General features: G+C 40.1%; 1 protein-coding gene and 1 long non-coding RNA gene across 4 annotated transcripts in view; one reads left to right on the top strand and one right to left on the bottom strand.

The window, feature by feature from the left end:
- Window positions 1-1243: 1243 nt before the first annotated feature.
- LOC120499357 lies at window positions 1244-11670 on the bottom strand. Its single transcript, XR_005626860.1, has 5 exons — window positions 11543-11670; window positions 5614-5769; window positions 5390-5477; window positions 4054-4136; window positions 1244-2451 (listed from the first exon to the last, which is right to left on the bottom strand). It is a non-coding gene; the product is annotated as an uncharacterized LOC120499357 (long non-coding RNA).
- A 186-nt stretch (window positions 11671-11856) lies between these two features.
- The window catches only part of TOX (thymocyte selection associated high mobility group box), a 218929-nt gene continuing 210938 nt past the window's right edge, over window positions 11857-19847 (top strand). For 2 of the 3 annotated variants that reach the window (XM_039703088.1, XM_039703090.1), the window contains exon 1: window positions 13165-13457. In XM_039703088.1, the coding sequence (XP_039559022.1) occupies window positions 13314-13457 (144 nt within the window). In that variant the 5' untranslated portion in view covers window positions 13165-13313. Of the gene's footprint in view, window positions 11979-13164; window positions 13458-19847 lie in introns of those variants that run through there. The other variant, XM_039703089.1, reaches the window with a different exon arrangement.

Consider the following 19847-nt stretch of genomic DNA (forward strand, 5'->3'; position numbering starts at 1 on the left):
CTGTTAAATTCCTGGACAGATTAAATGAAGCTCACCTCCCCCTAGATCTGAAATCTCTTCAAGCTGCTTTTTTAAAGCCATATAACAAGTGTTTTGTCCTTACATTACCATTCCACTTTTTCTTCCCTGTCTTAAAGGAATTTTCGTTCTTCTAGTTCTCATGGGAAATTGTGTTAAAATTCAGGAACCTGACCTTAGGTTGCATTGAATATTCCCATTGACTTCAGGCCATAAAAAAGGAAAACTGTGAAAAAGAGTTATATTCTGTCAGGAAGAATATGGCTCCAAATGCTGGAATCATCCTGACAGCTCTATTTCAGAAGTTACCCAAGGAGAAAGAAAGGGCCAGATCTCTTGAAAATTACATACACATACCTCACACACATGTATACACATACAAAGCATAATGGAGAATAGAAAAGAGAACCTGGAAAGAAACCCTGCCAATTTAGCAAGTGGCAGATGAATTATCCCCAAGACTTTCATAGAAGCAGCAGCCACCCCATTTTAAGGTGAAATTTTATTTCAATCTCAGCTGCAGCATAATTCTCAGATCCATCCATCCATCCACATTTCACCCACTCCCCCTCCTTTCCCCTCAGAGTCCCCCTTTTCCCTTCCCAACTCACATGTTGAGTAACTTTGAGGCATCACTTCCTCTCCAGTACCACAGGTTTCATGGGCCTGTCTAGGTAGGAATTGCAGGAAGAAGAATTGGATTGCTTAAAAAAGCAGGTTAGTAAAAAATTTATTTCACTAAGTTTTCATCCCAGTTGAAGCTTATGAATTGTGCATAACTTTTTGATAATTTTTGGTGTGTTTCAGAGTATTTTCGACATTCTCCCACCAAAGAACACTTTAGGGAAAACTAGTGGAATTATATGGATAAAGATTTGGAACACTGGGTCTGTGTGAAGTGTCTAGCTCTTACTATTGTTCCACTCAATATCTACTATTTATTTTTCCTGCATGATGGCTCTGCTTCAGGCTCTCTGGAAATTACACTGCACAGAAAGTTTAAAAAAAAAAAGCATTGGAATTTTCCAGTGTTTGGTCTTCCCTAATACCAGAAGCACATTTCACCTCTGAGTTTAGCAAGCAGACTCTTAGGTGCTGCTTCATTATTGGTTTAAGCTACCTTAAGTATGGAGTGTGCCAAGAGGTAGGCCCACTCACCACCTCCCTCCCCCTCCTCTCCTCAGCCCTAGGTAAACACTCTTGTTTCATCATCAGTATTCATGCTGCCTCAGAGTCCGCCAGATCAAAAATACCAAAATGATCCACCTGAGATCTGAGCCACACAGTAATTTTCAGATGGTTCCTGACACAGCTGACCTTGAAGCCAGAAGTATGCTCATTCTCCCTACGGAGACAGCAGAATATGCAGCTGGAGCAGGAAGGAAAAGAGACCAGTACCACCATCTTCAGCAGCAGCACAGATTTAAATTTGCTGAAGCCTACTGTAAAACCACAGCTTTGTTATGTTAGGAACAACTCCCAAATGAACCAAACTGCACAAAAGAAAAAAGCAGACCTTGACCCTTGATTTTAGTGTTCAAGGAAGACAAGAAAACACAGAGATTCTCCTGAATCAGAAATGCCAGATGGCAGAGAGGCACACTTGAGTATATTTCCAAAGCAGAACCAGTAATAACATCCTACACCTGGATGCTGTGCCTGCACTAACTCCTGACTTACAAGCAGTGCTAGTAATTATGGGAGTATATCTCTTAAGCTGTGTGTGAAAACATGTGTACCTCAACAAATTTCTTTCCAATAGGTTAAGGGAGAGATTGTCTGGCCTTCTTGGGTGTGCATGGAGTGCACTTTGAGAAGCTGATGGAAGACACACAATAATACCCATGGGCTGTAGTCCCAGTTTTCAGCAGTAATGATCCCATGACACTGATTGTATTAACACTGCTGGTTTATGCCTTTTGATGCCCAGTCAGCTCAAGTTTATTGTATTCCAATGTTTGAGCTGGAATGTTAGGAAACTGCATCTATTAACAATTTGAATAACCACCACAGCACATTCAAATGTAAGAAATGCCTTTATACCAAACAAGACAGGCAAAAATCTAGAGAAGCAGGGCAAACACAAGCCTGGTCCAGCCTGATCTTTTTGCCTTAAATTGTGCCAGTGGGCTGTTTTGCTTCTAGGGCAGAAGGAAAGCAGTTAACTGCCCTTGTGCAATTCAATGCCACAAGAATACCTTAGTTTGATGCACAACTATCCAGAGAACATGAAATGCTGCAGAAATACTTCCATTTTTAACAGCTGACAACAGCAACTCTAAGTATTCCATTTATATTTCTGCTATGATACTTCAGAAGATCTTATCCTGGAACACTTGTGTCGGGTGACTAATTACATAAGAATTGTTCATTTTTGTCCTTTCTACTGCAGGAGTATGTTCACAAAGTTAGTCCATTATCTATGACGCACTTCTGAAAGAGAAAAACAAAAAAGACAGAGAGGCCTGGGGATTTGATTAGTTTCTTCCAAGATATTTAATTGCTATTACAGCCAGAAATATGTAATTCACTATAATTTTATTTTTGAGAGTAAAACTTGGGTTAAATACTAGCACAAATTCCACGTGATAGCAAAGTAATCTCAGGAGTTTTAAAAAGCAGAACATGGCAAGCTAGACTTCCACTGGTTATTTGTGGTTCGCTTTATAAATTTTGGGCACAGAATCAAACTTTAACATTCTACATAGAAAGCCAGAATCTTTCTAAAAAATCTTTTACAAATCAGCAAGACTGGAAACAATTTGATAGAAGACTTACTGTGCATGCTCTTTCAGCCATTTCACTAGAAACTCATTTTAGCTTTCTCTGAGGTAGAGATAGACCACAGCTAAGAGACAGTTATTAAATCTTCTTTATACATTCCGTATGAAATGTATTAAACTACAAAAATACTATATTCAAATAAGGTTAAGGGTCTGACTTAAATCCACAAAGACATGGAAATTCAGAAATATTGTGTCTTCCTACCCTTTACTCTCTTCAGTGTGGCTATGCATTGTAGCAAAAATGACTTGTGCTCAGGTTCCTTAAACCTCTTCTTTATGTTACATTTCTCCTTAAAGGTACTTTCTATTTTAAGGTTATTTCAGTTTTCATTCTCTTTGTGGGTTGAATTCTGCCCTGGACAGTCTGGGGGGTTTTATTGTTTGTTTGTTTTTTGTTGTGTTTTTTTTTATAATTTCATTTTTTTAAATGATTACAGAAACAGAGATGTGAGAAAAATGAAGCAAGAGTATGTATGTATTAGTCTTGGCAACCAGATATTCTTTTATTTTTCAACACATACCTAACAAATCACGCTCATGAGAGACAGGCAGGCAGATGTAGGACATGCATGACTCTCAGCAAGTGCAAGCACATGCTTCAGCTCTCTCCCTGCCCCCCATGCAGCTCCACTTAAATATATGTAAATACCTATTACATATTTCTCCAGTGAACTAAATAGGAACCTTGCAGTTTACACTGCAAGACTTGGTGCCACAAAATGCCTTGGGGCCTTCTTCCATTATGGACTTTTTCCCCTTTTCCTGAATACAACAACGACCAGTGGAGGTCACACTTTATTCAAAGGAAAGCAGGATGCTTGCAGATCCTCCTTCCAGGGGGCTGTCAGCCTTGAAACCACCTCCTACACTGTGGTACAGTAGGTTGGACCTGCTGACCTCTTTGGCAAATTGCAAATTGTGTCTTCTCAAGATAACTTCAAAGCAGGGAAATTCCACTGCGAGGAGGGGAAGGGTACCTTAGGAGGATGGTGGGGTTTTTTTTCCTATATTCTACAACAGTAAACGAGTCTGAGTTTCTTTTCATTTTTTTTATTTCAAATTATTCTTTGTTTTTACTTAATTATTGTCACTGTATTATGCAGCCAGGCAACTTTCTCCATGCAGCTATTATAAATCTATATGCATTCAAATTGTTAGAACTTGATAATTTCAAATGTGGCCTGGGAGTTCCCCTCCACGTGTTTCATAGCATCTGATACATATGTAAATTTAATTCTGTTATACTTACACATGCCACTGAAGAGTCCATTTTTAAAGACGAACAGCTAACACAGATGATTCATTCCCTTCAACTGGTACTCCTGCCAACTGCTAAAAAGATAGGACAATGGCCATTCCAACAAGAAAACAGCGTTGATTGCACTCTGGTAGCTAGAGTAAAGGGAGATGATTTGGAGGACGTCCACAAACATTAATCTTTGCAGTCTGACTGTGATAAAAGTAAACCATTCAAAATCCTCAAACAAATAATCCTCAACAAAACAGTGTAAGACTATAAAATAATACCAGTGATGTAGATTTATCTTAAGATACCATAGAACAAGACACAGGGGATTGAGAGGAATTCCTTAAACAGATAATACTTGACAGTAGTAGACAATCTCTGTTAAAGAGTAAGAGAAACAGAAAGCAGTAGCCTTGACCCAGAAAAGGTATTTCTGCCTTATACAGCATAAAAGACAGACATTCAAGAAAAGCTCATCCATGAGAAATGGTGATCTCCTCTTGCTGCCAAGGTCAGTCAGACCTGTTGTGATATGTTCTGTAAATGCTGACTCTATCACTTACACTTTTCCAAGGACTTCCTTAACACCCAGAGCTTTTTTATTTTTATTGTGGAACAAAGTTATAACACAAAACTGTCAAACTAGAAAGCCCAGAAAAGGAAGACAGAGAGTTTTTATTAGACTTAAGAGTGACAGCTCCATTGAGAAAAAAAACCCCATAACAGTTATAAGGAAGGGGATCTGATGTTCCTAGAGATCCACCAGAAAAATGCCAAAATCTCAGCAAGGAAGGAAATTTTGCTCACAAGTCAGCAGTCCCAACAGTTTATTATGCCCCTTAAAAACTGACTGCAGATGACATGCAGATGGGCATATCTGTTTCAGCCTATCAAGTGTGAATGGAATGGGATTTATTTGGTACCACAAGAAGCTCTAATGGAAACCCCCAACAAACTTTTACTGTACCTTAGTCACAACCTTTTGCACTTGAAATTCCAACTGTGCCCATTGTGTGGTGCTTTTCTGACAGCAATTATAAATCCCAAAGGGAGAAAATTAAATTCAAGTAAGTAATTTTTTCCCTCTGGTTAAAAAAATAAAATGAGATAATAGATAAACTGCAATACCTTCTAGCCCTAATTTTTTTTTTTTTTTTTTTAACTCTGTGAATTTCACTATACTATACTATTCAGAGAGAACGGACTTTAGACCTCTCTCTCTATTAACATCTATAATTCTGAGCTTGAAGTGCTAATCAAACCCATGTAAAAGAATGCATTTAAGAGTACTTTTATAACCCACTGCTTTGGAGTGAGAGCCTCCCGTTGAAACACCTACCTTGCCTGGAGATTTAAGAAACACCCATCTCTTCACAGAGACCTTGTGAATAAAAATGAAAATTAAAATTTTCTCTAGCAGAAGACATCTGAAACAGAAAAGAAGAGGTATTAAGCAAGCCTGTAATGATCCCTTCATGTCAGGGGAGCTCATGCATTGTTTGGAGTTTTATCAAATAGGACAATGGTGACATCATTGTTCTGAACTGAAAACTGATTAATCACCTGCTTGGCATGTGTCTTGCAGATGAGAATTCCCTGTTGAATACTATGGATAAACTGGTGATACAGACCCTTCCTCTGCTTGTGACCAGCCCTCTGTTCAGTCTTTTCTTTCTCCTGACTGTTCAGCTGACATTCATATGTACATTTGTAAAATACCTGCAAATACAGATGAGTATTTTTAATGGTACCAACTATTAATACAGATTTGTTCTCAAGACATCTGTATATGATGCAGTCTCCAGATAACATTTACAAAAATGATATGAAACCTCAGTTTTTGGAGGAGAAACCAAAATGCCTTTAGACAGCTTTTTAAACTGTAAAATAAATTGTTGAAAACATAACTTTCCTTCAAAAAAATCGAATTTTCTGAAGTCCCAGTACAGGCCTCCAGTACACTTCAGAAAAAAACCAGCATGAAACCAAAAATTTCTGATTCCTTATACTTCTGGATGTTTCATGATTGATCTAACAAGATAAGTGGAAGAGTGGAAAATTGGCAACCTTAGTAGTTGAGTATATTTTGCAATTGAGAACTAGCATACATCACACTGTGATGATTTTTTGAGCCTTCCTGCCTTCATACCATGTGGACAGTGTAGCTCATATAAAAACCTTGATAAGATAGAAAATACAGGAAGAGAATAAAAAGAACTTCATGTTTCCCTTTGTTTCTCTGACCATGAAAAATAATCTAAAGCCCAATAAAATGGTTTTTTTGGAGACTGGCCTACCTTCCCCATGTCGGCAAGGCCACATTTAATTTGGTAACTTGAATTGAACCAGCTGGCAGTGTCTTTGAGACATATGGGAATGGATCAAAGCTGCAAATATGCAAGGTGAATGTTACATTTTTATATTTCTTTCATGGTAATTTAAGTTCTTGATTCTCTGAGATATTTTGTGCTTAATTCCTACTGTGGGAAATGGCAGATGAGTTGTAAGAATCTTTTCTGAGATGCAAAACACAGTTCAGCTTCAACCCATGTGTCAATTCCTCCTCTAGTGTTAAATTGGCTGTGTATCATTTTTTGGACTAAGAAGACATGGCAATACTCAGGTTTTCTCTCTGCTTTGTAGCAAAGGGAAGTCAGGGGCTTTCTTTAACTTTTAGAAGTGATTTGTATTTCCTTATAGAGAACAATTTATTCTCATACAAGTGTGATAATATGGGGCTAATTATTTCCACCACAAACAAATTAAATAGGACAGGAGCAATAGCTAAAATAATAAAATAGCTAGCTCTTTCATTACACATTTGATAACACTTTATTTGACACACTATCAGGTAGCCTTACAAACTGTTTAAATACTCTGAAATATACATTACACCTATTAAGTTTTTATACCTTATTGAAGATCTCTTTTTTCACATTGATTTACGCTCACTTATAAATGCACACACAGAATGTCAACACTTAAAATTAATAAATTTCTTAAAGGATTTGAGTTCATTCTGATGAAACAACCAGATTAATTATATTGTTTAAAATATCCTGCAATCTTAATACATTATCGTTTGCATCTTCCCAGATCCAAATGTCATATCCACTTTAAGAACATGAAACAGGACATCCACACAAAAGAGACAGACCCTTTGTCCTATTATTATTTAATTAACTACTATCTAGAAATAGATGAGCATTGACCTTTATTATGAAAGGTAAACAGTCCTGTGAGTTAGTCACAAATCAAAAATTTCAGCAGGAGGGATTTTCTTAGCAAAATCTCATTGGTTCCCTTTTAGCTTATCTGTTCCTCCTGGCTACCAATGTACAGCACACAAAACAAGAAGCAAAATGATTTTCCAATCCAACTCTTTTTAAAAATATGCAGCAGAAAACTTTTCTTTAAAGAAGAGCCAACTTCATGAAGAGATTCTTGTGGTGTCTAGCTTTTGTATAATAAATACTAAGCCATCATCACAGTCTCACATTTCCTTCTTTCTAGGAAGACCAGGAAGTCTGCTCTTTGTAATAGATGATCAGATATCTAGTGCTCCCAAATAAAACTGTGTATATATGTGTGAGATTTAAACAAAAACATGTTGGACTATTGTTTTTTAAACCAAAATACTTTATTTCTCTTTGGCTGAGAACATTAGTTATCTGCTGATGGCTCTCCAACACACTAGACCGATCAGCTGGGTCAGACAACAGAATACATATGAAAATAACCTGCCGTATCAGACACATTTACTTGTTCCATTGAATTCTGTTCACCTGACCACTGCAAAGACTGTGCATTCCCAAATGAGAATGTGCCAATGGCTGGACTGGTTCAGACTGAGGGCTGTTTTTTAAACCAAAATACTTTATTTCTCTTTGGCTGAGAACATTAGTTATCTGCTGATGGCTCTCCAACACACTAGACCGACCAGCTGGGTCAGACAACAGAATACATATGAAAATAACCTGCCGTATCAGACACATTTACTTGTTTCATTGAATTCTGTTCACCTGACCACTGCAAAGACTGTGCATTCTCAAATGAGAATGTGCTGGACTGGTTCAGACTGAGGGTGTGCCCTACCAGTACTCTGCCTCCAATGACGGCTCTAGACGTGACAGCCCGAACTGAGGGCAACCACTGCCATTACCTACTTCCACGTCCTCTACCTCCAGCTATTTTCAGCCCAGAGGAGTTACTGATCCATTTATGGTTTGTCTATCTAATGACCTTCTTAGGTTTCCAGTCTGCTGTGTAAACCTCTTGCATCCACAATGCTGTTTGGCAAGGATGCCATACGAGTTCTCCGTTGCATGGAGAGTATTTACACTGCACAGTCTAACTCCAGCAGACAGCATTTAAAAGAATAACTTTTTTAGTATTGGCAGATAAAGATCATGTTCCTCAAGGCATTTGTTCCTATTTATACAAGAAAAGTAATAACACTCTTCTCCTATGCTGGTATGGCAACCTCTTTCAAGACTATTTTGGAGACATTCACTTGAATGCTGAATGGCTTTAAAAACTCAGTACCTTTCTGAACAAATGTTCCTTCCTTTTGAGCTTCTAAAAATTGATTCATTCTTTTAAATCTGTTTCAAATTTTTTTTTCTTTCTCTGGAAAATGCACTTCCATGAGCTAAAGTGGTCAAGTTTGATATACCATTGAATTATCCTGCAGCGGCCCTTGCTTTCTCAGTCCATAGAGGCAAAACCTACAATATTATTAACAATTTCAGTTCCGGTCTCCACAAACACATCATTCTGAAAACCATAGAGAATATGTTCCCTACAAAACAAAAGAATGTTTTAATAGATTAATATATATAGCTCTTTAATTTTTACCAACTGTACAGATAACTGCCACAAATCTCAGGTGTTTTACCATCTTGATGATTAAATCATCTCTGTAAGTAGCAGCAAAAATTTTATAACTCTCAGGGCCTGCATCATTAAGTACTGAAAATAACTTGAAGTGCTGTGCAAAGCAAACGGTACAGTTGTAAACTCCTACAGACTCAGAGGAACTCGAAGCCCTTCCTAAGGCAGCAGTCAGTAATATTTCACATAAATAAAAAGCCAATTCTCTACTTTTTATTATCAGATATTCTAGTCATTCTGGTATTGACATCTCCAGCTCAGCATTAGCATTTCTGTACCTGCATGCACTTGTATGCACCTGCACACACTGGTTGCCTAGAACAGCTCATCTTGAATTGCTGTATCTCTACCACCGCTCTCCACAACAGGCTGAAAACTAATCCACTGTCCATGAATAACAAGTTTCTCAACAGCAGCTTTTCAATACGGAGCTTGCAATCTGTCTCCCATTCACTTTGTCAAATTATGGTCCACATATCAGCCACTTGCAGCAGTGATATATCTGTCAGGCGTCAAGTACATCTCTTGCAAAGGAAAATCTTTTTTAGGATTTTTTAACTTTCAAAATGTCTAATCCCAAACATGTAAAATAATGAGTCAGATGCCAAAAAATCATGAGGGTTTGGGATTTTTTGTGTGTTGTTATTTTTTTTAATATGTTAATGTCTTTTCCTTTGCTTTCTGGAGCTTTTTCTAGGTCATGTTTTCAAGCTTTTCTCCAAGGCCAGAAGGGTTTCAAACATTATTAAAAAGAAAGCAACTGAGATCCTTTTGTAATTGCATGTTTAAGAAAAACATTTATTGCCATCAAGCTTAAATTCTGTTGAACTGACAACCAAGTATCTTCAGAGATGTTTTTGATCAAATAATCCTGAAATAGGAATATTGCTTCAAACCTGTTTTCTCTAGAGTTTCATTTGCATTACTTATGTATTTTTTTCAGATAATTAAGCTTTAATGAAAGCAGGTTGTTAGACACGGAAGAAAGTAATGACTTAACACAATCTTGAAGGACTCTAAATATCAAAATATCTGAGGTTCAGATTATATATCTTTGTGTATACATATGTATATCCTCACACAGAGATTTTTTTCACGTGAAATTTGTGATCTGCTCCCCCACAATACTAAGATGCCTTGAAATCTTTATAGTGGAATTTTTTTTCAGTGATGAGAAGAGAGTTTTGTGTGGCAACATGCATTACAAGTCTTCTTAGCTCGTAACTGGTCTGTGATGGAAATGTTCTTGAGTATTGATAAATGTAACCATTCCTGTTAATCATCATCATTTCAGCTTGTTTGTGTGGCACTTGGTAATTCGTTTTTATTTAAAGAAGGAAAGGCATTCCTTTCTTTTCATAACACAATTCCTCTGTTGGGCATTATCTAAGCTCAGCATAGTGTCCTTCCTGTATTCTTTCTCTTCCATCCTTTCTGCCCTGATTAAGACTACTGAAGACTCAGCAGGAAACACAGTGGGATTGCTCATGGTGTCTTGAAGTCACCTTTTCTTTCATTGTTTTTGCCTGTTAAACCTTGTTATGCTCATCAATACCCCTCCCGCATCCCACTGGATTCTGAACTTTGTCAGCACCCTTGTTTGCCTCCTAATTGAGCTCCTGTTAATTTTCCCACCTCACTCGCTTGTCCTTCCTTCCTCCCCTCACACTTAGGCCATCTCCCCAACTGTCCCTGCGCCTGGTGTCACCCTGTGCGGCCAGGCCCGAGCGTCGCGATTTATGGGGCAGACCCCAGATGACGGGGTATTTCACGGGTGCGCTTTACTTTCAACTTGTTTCCTGTTTTCTGGGACACGCTCATGGATCACAGCGTATGTGTGCCACCACAAACTCTGGGCGACAGCTTCCACTCTGCCGGGACTGGAGACGACGGGCTCTGCTGACAGCTCGACCCACACCAGCCTCAGAGGGCTGCCAGGGCAGAGGGGTCGCCCGTCCCCAACTTTGCCAAAGGTCCGCGGAAATGGGTCCGAGGGTCTTACAGAGGCACCTCAAGAGACCGGCCGGGGGCCACACCGGCAGTCCGAGCCCGACCCCCCCCTGGCAGCACACGCCCCCGCCGGCCGCCAATGGCTCTTCCCTCGCCGGCCCCTTTGTGTGAGGGACGCTCGGAGCGGCGGCTCCGCGGCGGAGCGCGGTGCGTCCCCTGCCGCCGCCAGCCCAACCCAGCCCGGCCGGGCCGGGCCGAGCCGAGAGAGCCGAGCGGCTCGGGGCGGCCATTGCAGCGCCTGGGCGCCCCGCTCCCCCCGGGGGTGCGCGGGGGGCCCGGCTGCTGTCGCCACCTCCCCCTCAGCCCCCCCCAAGGCCCTCGGTGTGGTGGGCGACCAAAATACAACTCCACCAAACCAAAGCAAATATATAATAATATTAATAAAATTTTTTAAAAAAGAGAGCGAGAGAGAAAAAAAAAAAAAAAAAAAAGAAGGAAAGAAAGAAAGAACGGGAAAAGAACAGAGGGAGCGAGCGAGAGGGAGGGAGGGAGAAGCGAACCAACTCCGAGACTCCCATAAAGAGCGGCACGCACGGAGCGAGCGCCCCGGTGCCGATGCGTGGGGGAAACAATAAGTACTCGAAGTTACCTGCCCTGCCGTAGAAGAAGGAGGGTTCGTGGGTTCTCTTGCAGACATCTGCAGACCGGTGCTTTTTTGGAAGAGATTTTTTTTTTCCTCTCCTCTCTCTCTCTTTACAAACCACAAACGGATGTGAGGCAGGGAAGGTGTTTGACTACTGAAGTCAGGCACCTCTTTTTTTATTCTTCTCAGTCTTGTGTGTCCCCCCCCTTCCCTCTCTCTCACACACACACACCCACATACACATACACACATACACACACACACACTCACACCCCCCTTTTTTGCACCTACATTAACGACCAAAAGAAAAGGAAAGGAGTTTGCTTGATGTTTTAGTGAAATGGACGTAAGATTTTATTCACCACCTCCTCAGCCTGCAGCCGCTCCTGATACGCCTTGTTTGGGACCTTCCCCCTGCCTGGACCCCTACTATTGCAACAAGGTGACTCGTGTTTTGTGTCGTCCGAGGTGTTTTATCTGTGCTGTCGGTGTGTGCTGTTGTCGCGGCGCGTTGCATGAGCGGGCGCTGCGCTCTGGCGAGCCGCGCACCAAGTTCCCCGGCGAGGCGGAGGGAGGGCAGCGGCACTTGCCGGGCTTTGGGGTTCGGGGAGCGCAGTGCCGCCCGCCGCCGAGCGCTGCCGCCGGGACACACGCCGGCTCCCCCTCAGGCACCCCAAATTAAACCCCCGGAGTAGTCTGGGGGGGGTGGGGGAGGCATTTTCCATAACATCTTTTCGGAGAAACGGCGTGGACGGGGATGTTGGTGCGGGGGACTTGAATTTCCAGGGGGCTTGTTAATGAGAAAGATCGCGTCCGCCACAAACCGGCAGAAACTCTGCCCCGCAGTTCATGTGTCAAAGAGCCGAAAAGCACGTTTGTGTGTGTGTGTGTGTGTGTGACATATCTATGTGTATACACACGCACACACACACATCTCTCGATGTGCATAATAAGTGTGCATAGTGTTTACAAGTCGGCTCAGAACATCGGCTCCACTTTGTCCCGGCTGTGCAACTGCCTTCCCAATTTCTCTATAACTTGATTAAACCTCTGCAAATGGGGTCAGTACCTGAGGAGAGCTAAGTTTTAGGTCCCCCAGCCCTGGGGAAGGAGGAACCGCAGAGGATACACGCTCTAGCCCAAATCCTGAGTCCGGTTCCGAGAGTTTGGTGCTGCGATCCCGGAGCACTTTGCGTGACTTTTGCTGCCGAGGAAGGGAGCTGTGGTTCCTGCATTGTTACTGCCGCTGTAGCCTGAGCCAGCTGGTGCTTTATGTATGAGCTGCACTTTCTCTGCTGTTACGGAATGGGCTTTGCACGTGAATAAAACGCTGGCCGTAGGAAATGATCGGAAAATGCGAGTTACCCGGAGCACAGCCCGGCCAAGGGGAGCAAGCCGGGAGAGAGCGATGTGTTCAAACCTGCGCGCTCGGGCTCTTGTTTAGGAGCCCGCCGTGGCGGGCTGCAGCAGCAGATGGCTTTTCGCAGCGCAAACCCCGCCGTGCGCAGGCTCCGCAGGGCCGGCCGCGGCTGCGGAGGGCGCGGGGGCCGGCGGGGCTCTGCCGCGGAGGAGCAGCCCCTGGCCCGGCCCGGCCCGGCCCGGTCCCGCGCCCGGCTATTGTCGAGACGGTCTCACGTGTCAGAGAGACGTTCCGAGCCGTCCCTTTCATCCCGGGCAGCTGCCTCGATTCAGAGATAAACAGCAAAATAGAGTGTGCTTGTGCTGAGGCTGCGGCGCCCCGGTGAAGCCCTCTCAGTTTTCAGGAAAGGTTTCCCACATGGTCGCATCTACCAATCACAACAGAAAGGACCAAATTCATCCTGGCTGCATTTCACATATACTCAATGGAGTTATAGAATCCAGGGATAAATCGGGCCCTTTGTGGTGGATGCCCCAGGATATTTCAAGAGAGATCCCAGAGGTATGACTGTTAGCGTTGTTTTAAGTAACTATTCTGCAGCATCTGGCAAATGTGCGCTATATTTTGGAAGTTTGTGCCAGGAGTGAACTTGGTTCAGCAGGAAAAGTTCAAATGCAAAGGAGCATTTAAGTGTTCATTAATTTTCTGCTAGTGCTCTGAGTAATCATGAGGCTATTGCTACTTTTCATCTGTGGTTTGCTGTTATTTTCTCTATTGTCAGTTTTGTAAATTGTAACAGTGAAATGTTGCCACGTGAAAAGCTTGGGCTGATATTAATGCCATAAGAACCAAAGTGTTTGAAGACCTGTTTGGCAGTGAAACTGGACAAACGTTATTAAACCTATCAATGATTTAAAGCTTCAGAAGGAAAGTAATGACTTGAATACACATTTCACTCATCATTCTTGAGATAGTGGCCAGATTTAATTTAAAAGTTAAATGCTTTGGAAAATCAGGAATTACTTTAATATATTAAATCATTTTCCAATTAAGTTCCTTAAATAATTTTTGGTGTGCTGCACTTCAAATCGAATAAATTAATTTGGAAAGTCGTTTTCAGAATTTCTTTACTAGCTGGTTAAAGCTTCTTTCAAGTCATGCCATGTATGAGGGAGCAAACTGTTCTTTTCAAATGCAAATGAGACACTCATTCTGTAGACAAGTTGCAACTCTTCTATTTCACTTTGCCTGAACTGATAATGTGCTTAAAAGTGCACAGTCATAAGACATATGTTTTATGCTTGGAAAAGACTTACCAGGAATGTTTCAATATAAGATATCGAGTACAGAACAATTGTCTTTCTCAGATGTCTTTACCACTGACCATTGATAACGTTAAATGGACAGAGTAGATTTGCCAGGCCCCTTGGAGGCGTACATTCAGTGAACATTTCATTTTTCACCCCTTCACTCTCTCCCTTTGCTCAGCATGATTAACATTGCTGTGAAAACTTATCTGACTTGTTCTAAACATGTCATCATGTTACAGTATTGCTCTGTCACTCATTTTCAGGCTGTGTGTATTGAGGGAGTTTGAAGGGTGGGAGGCCTGAAGAATTCTGTTCAGTGTGTTTGGTTGAGTGTTTGCTTTTAAACTCTCCCAGGAAAGGAGATGATGGCTGGAGTGTGATGGATCCTTGTTCTGGGCCAGAATGGTGGTCTTCATTAGGCATCTACCTGCAAAACTCATTCAGGACTCATTCAAGATCCTCTGGGTTCTTGTTTCTTGTACAGTTAGTTAAAACTTGCTTTTGGCGCTTACTAGTGGATTTGGCCCTGTTTTTCATATCTAGGTTTTGGTAGTGTTTTTTCTTTTACAAATTTGCTAGACTTTGATTCTTTACATTTGAAGTCTGCTTGAGTGCTGGTAATTTAGAATGTATTCCACAAATACTTAAGCTTTTAAGTTTTCGAACTGTTCTGTTAGCACTAGTTGTTTTCCATGATCAGATGTTTGTTTGTAGCATACGAGTTCCCAGGCACATGCATGGGAGGTATTGACTGTGCATTTTTCTGTAGCCAGAGGAAAATAATGTAGATTCAAACAATCACCTCTTATCTTACAATTTTCAGTTGGCAGGCTTTGTTTCAGAAGACTGCTTAGATCTTTATTTTATAAACCTAAAATAGCATTCTAAGCATCTTAGCCTAATATTTCTCTATCTGCTGTGAAAGCTCATTATGCTCTGCATATATTGTTATGCAGGCTTTTCCTTGTTTCTCTTGCATTACCCATGGAGAGAGAAGAGTGAAGGAACAATGCAAACAATGTTGGTTATGACAACTGTGAGAGGTATCTGTTATACAAACAGATAGAATGGACTGTATGCTTTGGTATATGGGTCAGCCTTTGAAATAACATCGTGGAGCTCTTATGCTGGACAGATTTAGGGTTGGGGTTGTACTGTTCACCCGTTGAAACTTGAAGCATAATTGCAGTTCAGATATGTTTAGGCTAATATGAGTAGTCTGTTCTGTTGAAGTTTATTTTAGGAAAAAAAACGTTCTGTAATTTAGTTGAATGATATAAAAGAAATAACTTTGATAATCCAAGTGTCTTAATTTGATAGAATATGGCCAGTGATTTCAAGCTGCCTGAAGGAGTCGGATGATAAGTTTAAATGTTTAAGTACAGAGAAGTAAATAACAGCCCTTTTGAAGGGCAATAGGCTTTCCCTATTGAAGTGTCACCTGCAAAGACCACTTTGATCAGTACTGTAAGAAGGATAGGTATATTTTAATTTTCATATTTGCAACTTCACAGTGTTTTCAGATATCTGCTCACATAAAGTGCAGTTATATAATTGTAGTTTGACACAGCTAATGACAGGGATGCTGACCTCTGCCATCAGTAGGCAGAAAATAATGGTCTTTACTGCTCCCAATGGTTAGCCTTGCAGAATTATGCACTGGATTCTTCTGTGATTTGCTACCTTGTTCAAAAATACAGGAGCCTACAACTCATCTTTCTTGTATTCACTGGTAGTTGTCAGTGCAGTGGAAAAATACAGCCAGGCAGCAGAGGTAAAATGATAGACTGTAGTTGTTTTTAAAAAGAGGAATAAAGAGGAGAAAGGAGGGAGAGGGAAGCAAAACCTTTAAAATGAAAAAAGCAGAGTGACATTGGGTGGAAGTGGATAAGGAGATATAATACAATGCTTTGTAAGCAGGTAACAATCCCGCTTGTAATCAGAATTCCATGGAGCAAAAGTGCATTTATTTATACTCAGCATTTAGAGTAATTTATTGTGTAAACTGAACCCTACCATACAGACTACTCTAAATAAAATGTTCCGTGGCTGTTTACAAAGTGTACATTATTTCCAGGGGCTTGCTTCCATCCAGTCTCTATCTCAAACTCAGAGTTGTAGCTAGCAGGCTCTCTGAAGGACCACTCTAAAGCTAAAATACTATATTGCTGTTTTGACAGTGTTTTAGATTATGCTCATGTTGTTTATGCTGAACATACTTCCTCCCCACACCCCCCAAAAAAATATCATGTCCTCTATTGTATTAGAATCATACTTGAAATTTGTTACTGTTCCATAAAGGAAAGATTAAACAGTTGCATTAGGGCTGACGTAATTTTCAAGTGTTAAGTCTCTTAGTTTCAAAAATACCACATATGAAGAACGGAAATGGTATTTTCTTTCATGTCTTAGTATGTTGTCTCAGAATTGTGAGCAAGTCTCAAGTGGGCCTCCTTAAATTCCAGTGTTTCAGAAAAGAAGTGGTCCCAATTTTAGTAAAACATAGAAAATGATTTATGTATGTGCTTTTGAGAAATATTTCTCAAAGATTTCTATAAACCAAAGCATTTGCAGAAATTTATTTTTTTTCTTTCTGCCAAATATCAGTACCCTGAGACAAATTATGTTTTATTCTTATACCAGAACGATGTGTTTCATCTCTAGAGCATTACCCTCAATCAGCCTATCATGAGGCCTTATGAAAGAGAAATGAAACCAGTAAATTATTAAGAATGCTGAATTAACTAAACACTACAGCACATGCAGTACCTTTGGTGTTTACATTAAACTAAAGAGGAGCTGGAGCTGATTTTGAGAAGCTGATGCTGTGAAAGACTGGGCAGTTCCAGTTTCTGTTGAGTTCGGGATGTGTTTGGGATGATCACACTTTACTGTGAAGACCTGAGCACCCTCTGGCCCTCAGATTCCCGCATTAGCAGGACTTTGTTGTCTTGGTAAAAATGTACGGAAACATTTGAAAAATGGACTATGTGCAAAACACAATTTATACTTAAGCAGAGAATTGTCCTAATCATGGTAGGATTTAGATTAAAATTGTTGGGTATTTAAATCCTGTATTGATGGTCGATATAAAAAAGCTTAGATGTTGGAAGTAAAAAGCTTCCTTTGACTTTACTCTCAGCACTGCTCAAGAGTGACCTGAAAGCACCACTTTGAGTGGTGAGAGGATAGTCCCTGGATCAGTGCAGACCTTGGCTTCTGGAACTGACAGCAGAAGCAATTAGTGGCAGCTTTGTTTATCTTTTTGAAGAGGACACATGCTCTTTAAATGTCTAGCATGGATTGCATACAATAAAATGCTTATTTTAAATGTAACCTAAATTTAAATGCTTTGTTGTTGCAGTTGGACTGTGTGATTGTTGTAGATCCCTTCCAACTGAAATAGTTTATTCTGCTGTTTTAGCTATGCAACTACATACCCATTTTCTGCCCAAAGAATGATTTCTCATTAAAAATGTTGAGTTATAACTGCTTCAAAACATGATTTGTAGCAGATTCGCCAAATGACTCTTAATTATAACACTGCTTCCAAAATACTTTCAGGAATGGAATTCACATCAGCCCAAATGAGATTTTCTTCATCGTAATGCTTTTCCCTACAGTGTTCAGTTGGAAAATGGCAGTGTTGCCTTATTCTATGGTTAGGCACAGATTATGTAGCTGTAGCAGCAGCAACAAACTCTGCCCCTCCAAAGTGGTGAGTGCACGTAAGGAGCTCATGTCCCCCCTTCTAATGGAGTATCTGCCATTTATGTTCATTGGTAACAATCAGTTTTCAGTTAGTAAGTCATCAAATAAAACGTTTAGCTCTTGATTTAGACCTTTGAACTTAAAATTATTTTTCAGCAGGCATCTTGGTGCAACCCATATTTGTAATGTCTGTGGTTTTGTTTTGCTTCTTATGTTTGCAGCAATTTATTTTTAGCATTTGAATTTCATATGGCTCTAATAATATTTATATCTTATCTTTCAGTTGCACATATGCTAACACTGTTCTTGAACTGTTCATTTAGTATTTCTCACTGGGCTGCTATTTGATTTGCTACAGACCCTTGTTGAATGGTTTCCTCCCAAGGAACACGCTGCTTTCTAAGTTTCAAAACATACTTGAATTACATGAGGATCTGACAAATCCAGGTTAGTGGAAATGTCAGAATGTTTTAGCATTCACATTCTTGACTGTTAAACCACTCTCTACCAATCAAAAGTGGCACTAGTGGGTTTTTCAAAGGTACTGCTGGCTAAGCATGGAAATTGAGCTGCTGTGGTAGTACTTTTGTCTCCTGCTATTGTTGTTGATGATTATATGGTCTTAAAGGTTAAATAGAAGTTACTGTAGCTGGTGTGTATTTTTGTTATATTAAGAAAATCTGCAGTGAGCTCCAGTTCTTATTCTATATGCAAGAATTCAGAACTCTGAAATCAGGCAGTGATAACCTGTACTTAGGGAAATGGGTCAGTAAAGGAAGTATGAAGCCTGCAATGTGAAGTAAAAGATTTATCTAGACAGTTCCTGCTAGAAGAGAAGATTATGTAAACATGTTAATTTCTGTTGTATCTATGCTACTCTGTACATATATACACATATGCAGATTTCTGCTTTATTACACATACTGCTGACTTTGAAAGAAGTAAACTTACTCTGAGAATGCAGATGTACTATAAGTAATTGTCTTTGAAGTCATATTCTGTTCACAGTTGCCAAAAGTGGGTAGGTTTGTGTTCATGAATAAGAGAAAACTTTTGTTTCTCCTATGATCATTGTGTTTGCATCGATCTGAAATAATAATAAATAGTAAAAGGAAAAATAATGGTGAAAAGGGATGATAACCCTTCAAAAGCATATAATTGATCATTTGGCAAAGTTGTGAACATTAGTCATAGAAACCTGCAGATAGTAGAGGCTTAATATCAAAGCTAATGATTTATTTTATGTTAATGACTTTCTGCTAGGGCATAAAAGACTGCTCGTAATGGACTCTCAGTGCTGTGTTCAGTTGCGAAGGCTAATGGGATAATCTTTCCCAAAACTAAGCTTTTTGAAGTAAATCATGGTGTTATTTTTTCAAGTTAACTCTTGAAAATGTATTGTCAACTGATTCTTTAAGAACTGCTTGTAGTCTTCATAGGAAAATGTAAGGCGAGTTCTTTTTTCTTCACCATCAGCTTTCTTAATTGTATTGGAAATGTCTGTGATTTTTTTATGGTTCTGAAAACTAATGTTCAAGATACGGAAGTCATTCAGTCACTTCAGTGTTTTTCTCATAGGGCAGTAATTTTTTGTGAGGCACAGTTGTTTTTACAGGTTGAACAAAGGAAAAGAATTATTTTTTTAGTGGCTTAGCCACTTATTAGCTAAATGGCAGTGAAACTCAGTTTTGCATTGAGAAGTTTTTTAAATCATGTTTACAATTAGTTATAACCAACATTATATTTCAATAAGAGATAATTTGCCTACTAAAGTTCACATAATGTGCTAATCATGTGTAGTGGTTAATAAAGGCCTCCTATCTCACTCCCCTGATGGTTATAAAAGGCTATTATGTTCATGGCAGCAGTTCAGGTACAGCTGCTGTGTGTTAATAATGCATCATTGTCCCACTAATAAACACAGCAAAGG

Source organism: Passer montanus, unplaced genomic scaffold (genome assembly GCF_014805655.1).
Source record: "Passer montanus isolate IOZ18808 unplaced genomic scaffold, ASM1480565v1 scaffold16, whole genome shotgun sequence".
In the NCBI taxonomy this organism is placed as follows: domain Eukaryota; kingdom Metazoa; phylum Chordata; class Aves; order Passeriformes; family Passeridae; genus Passer; species Passer montanus.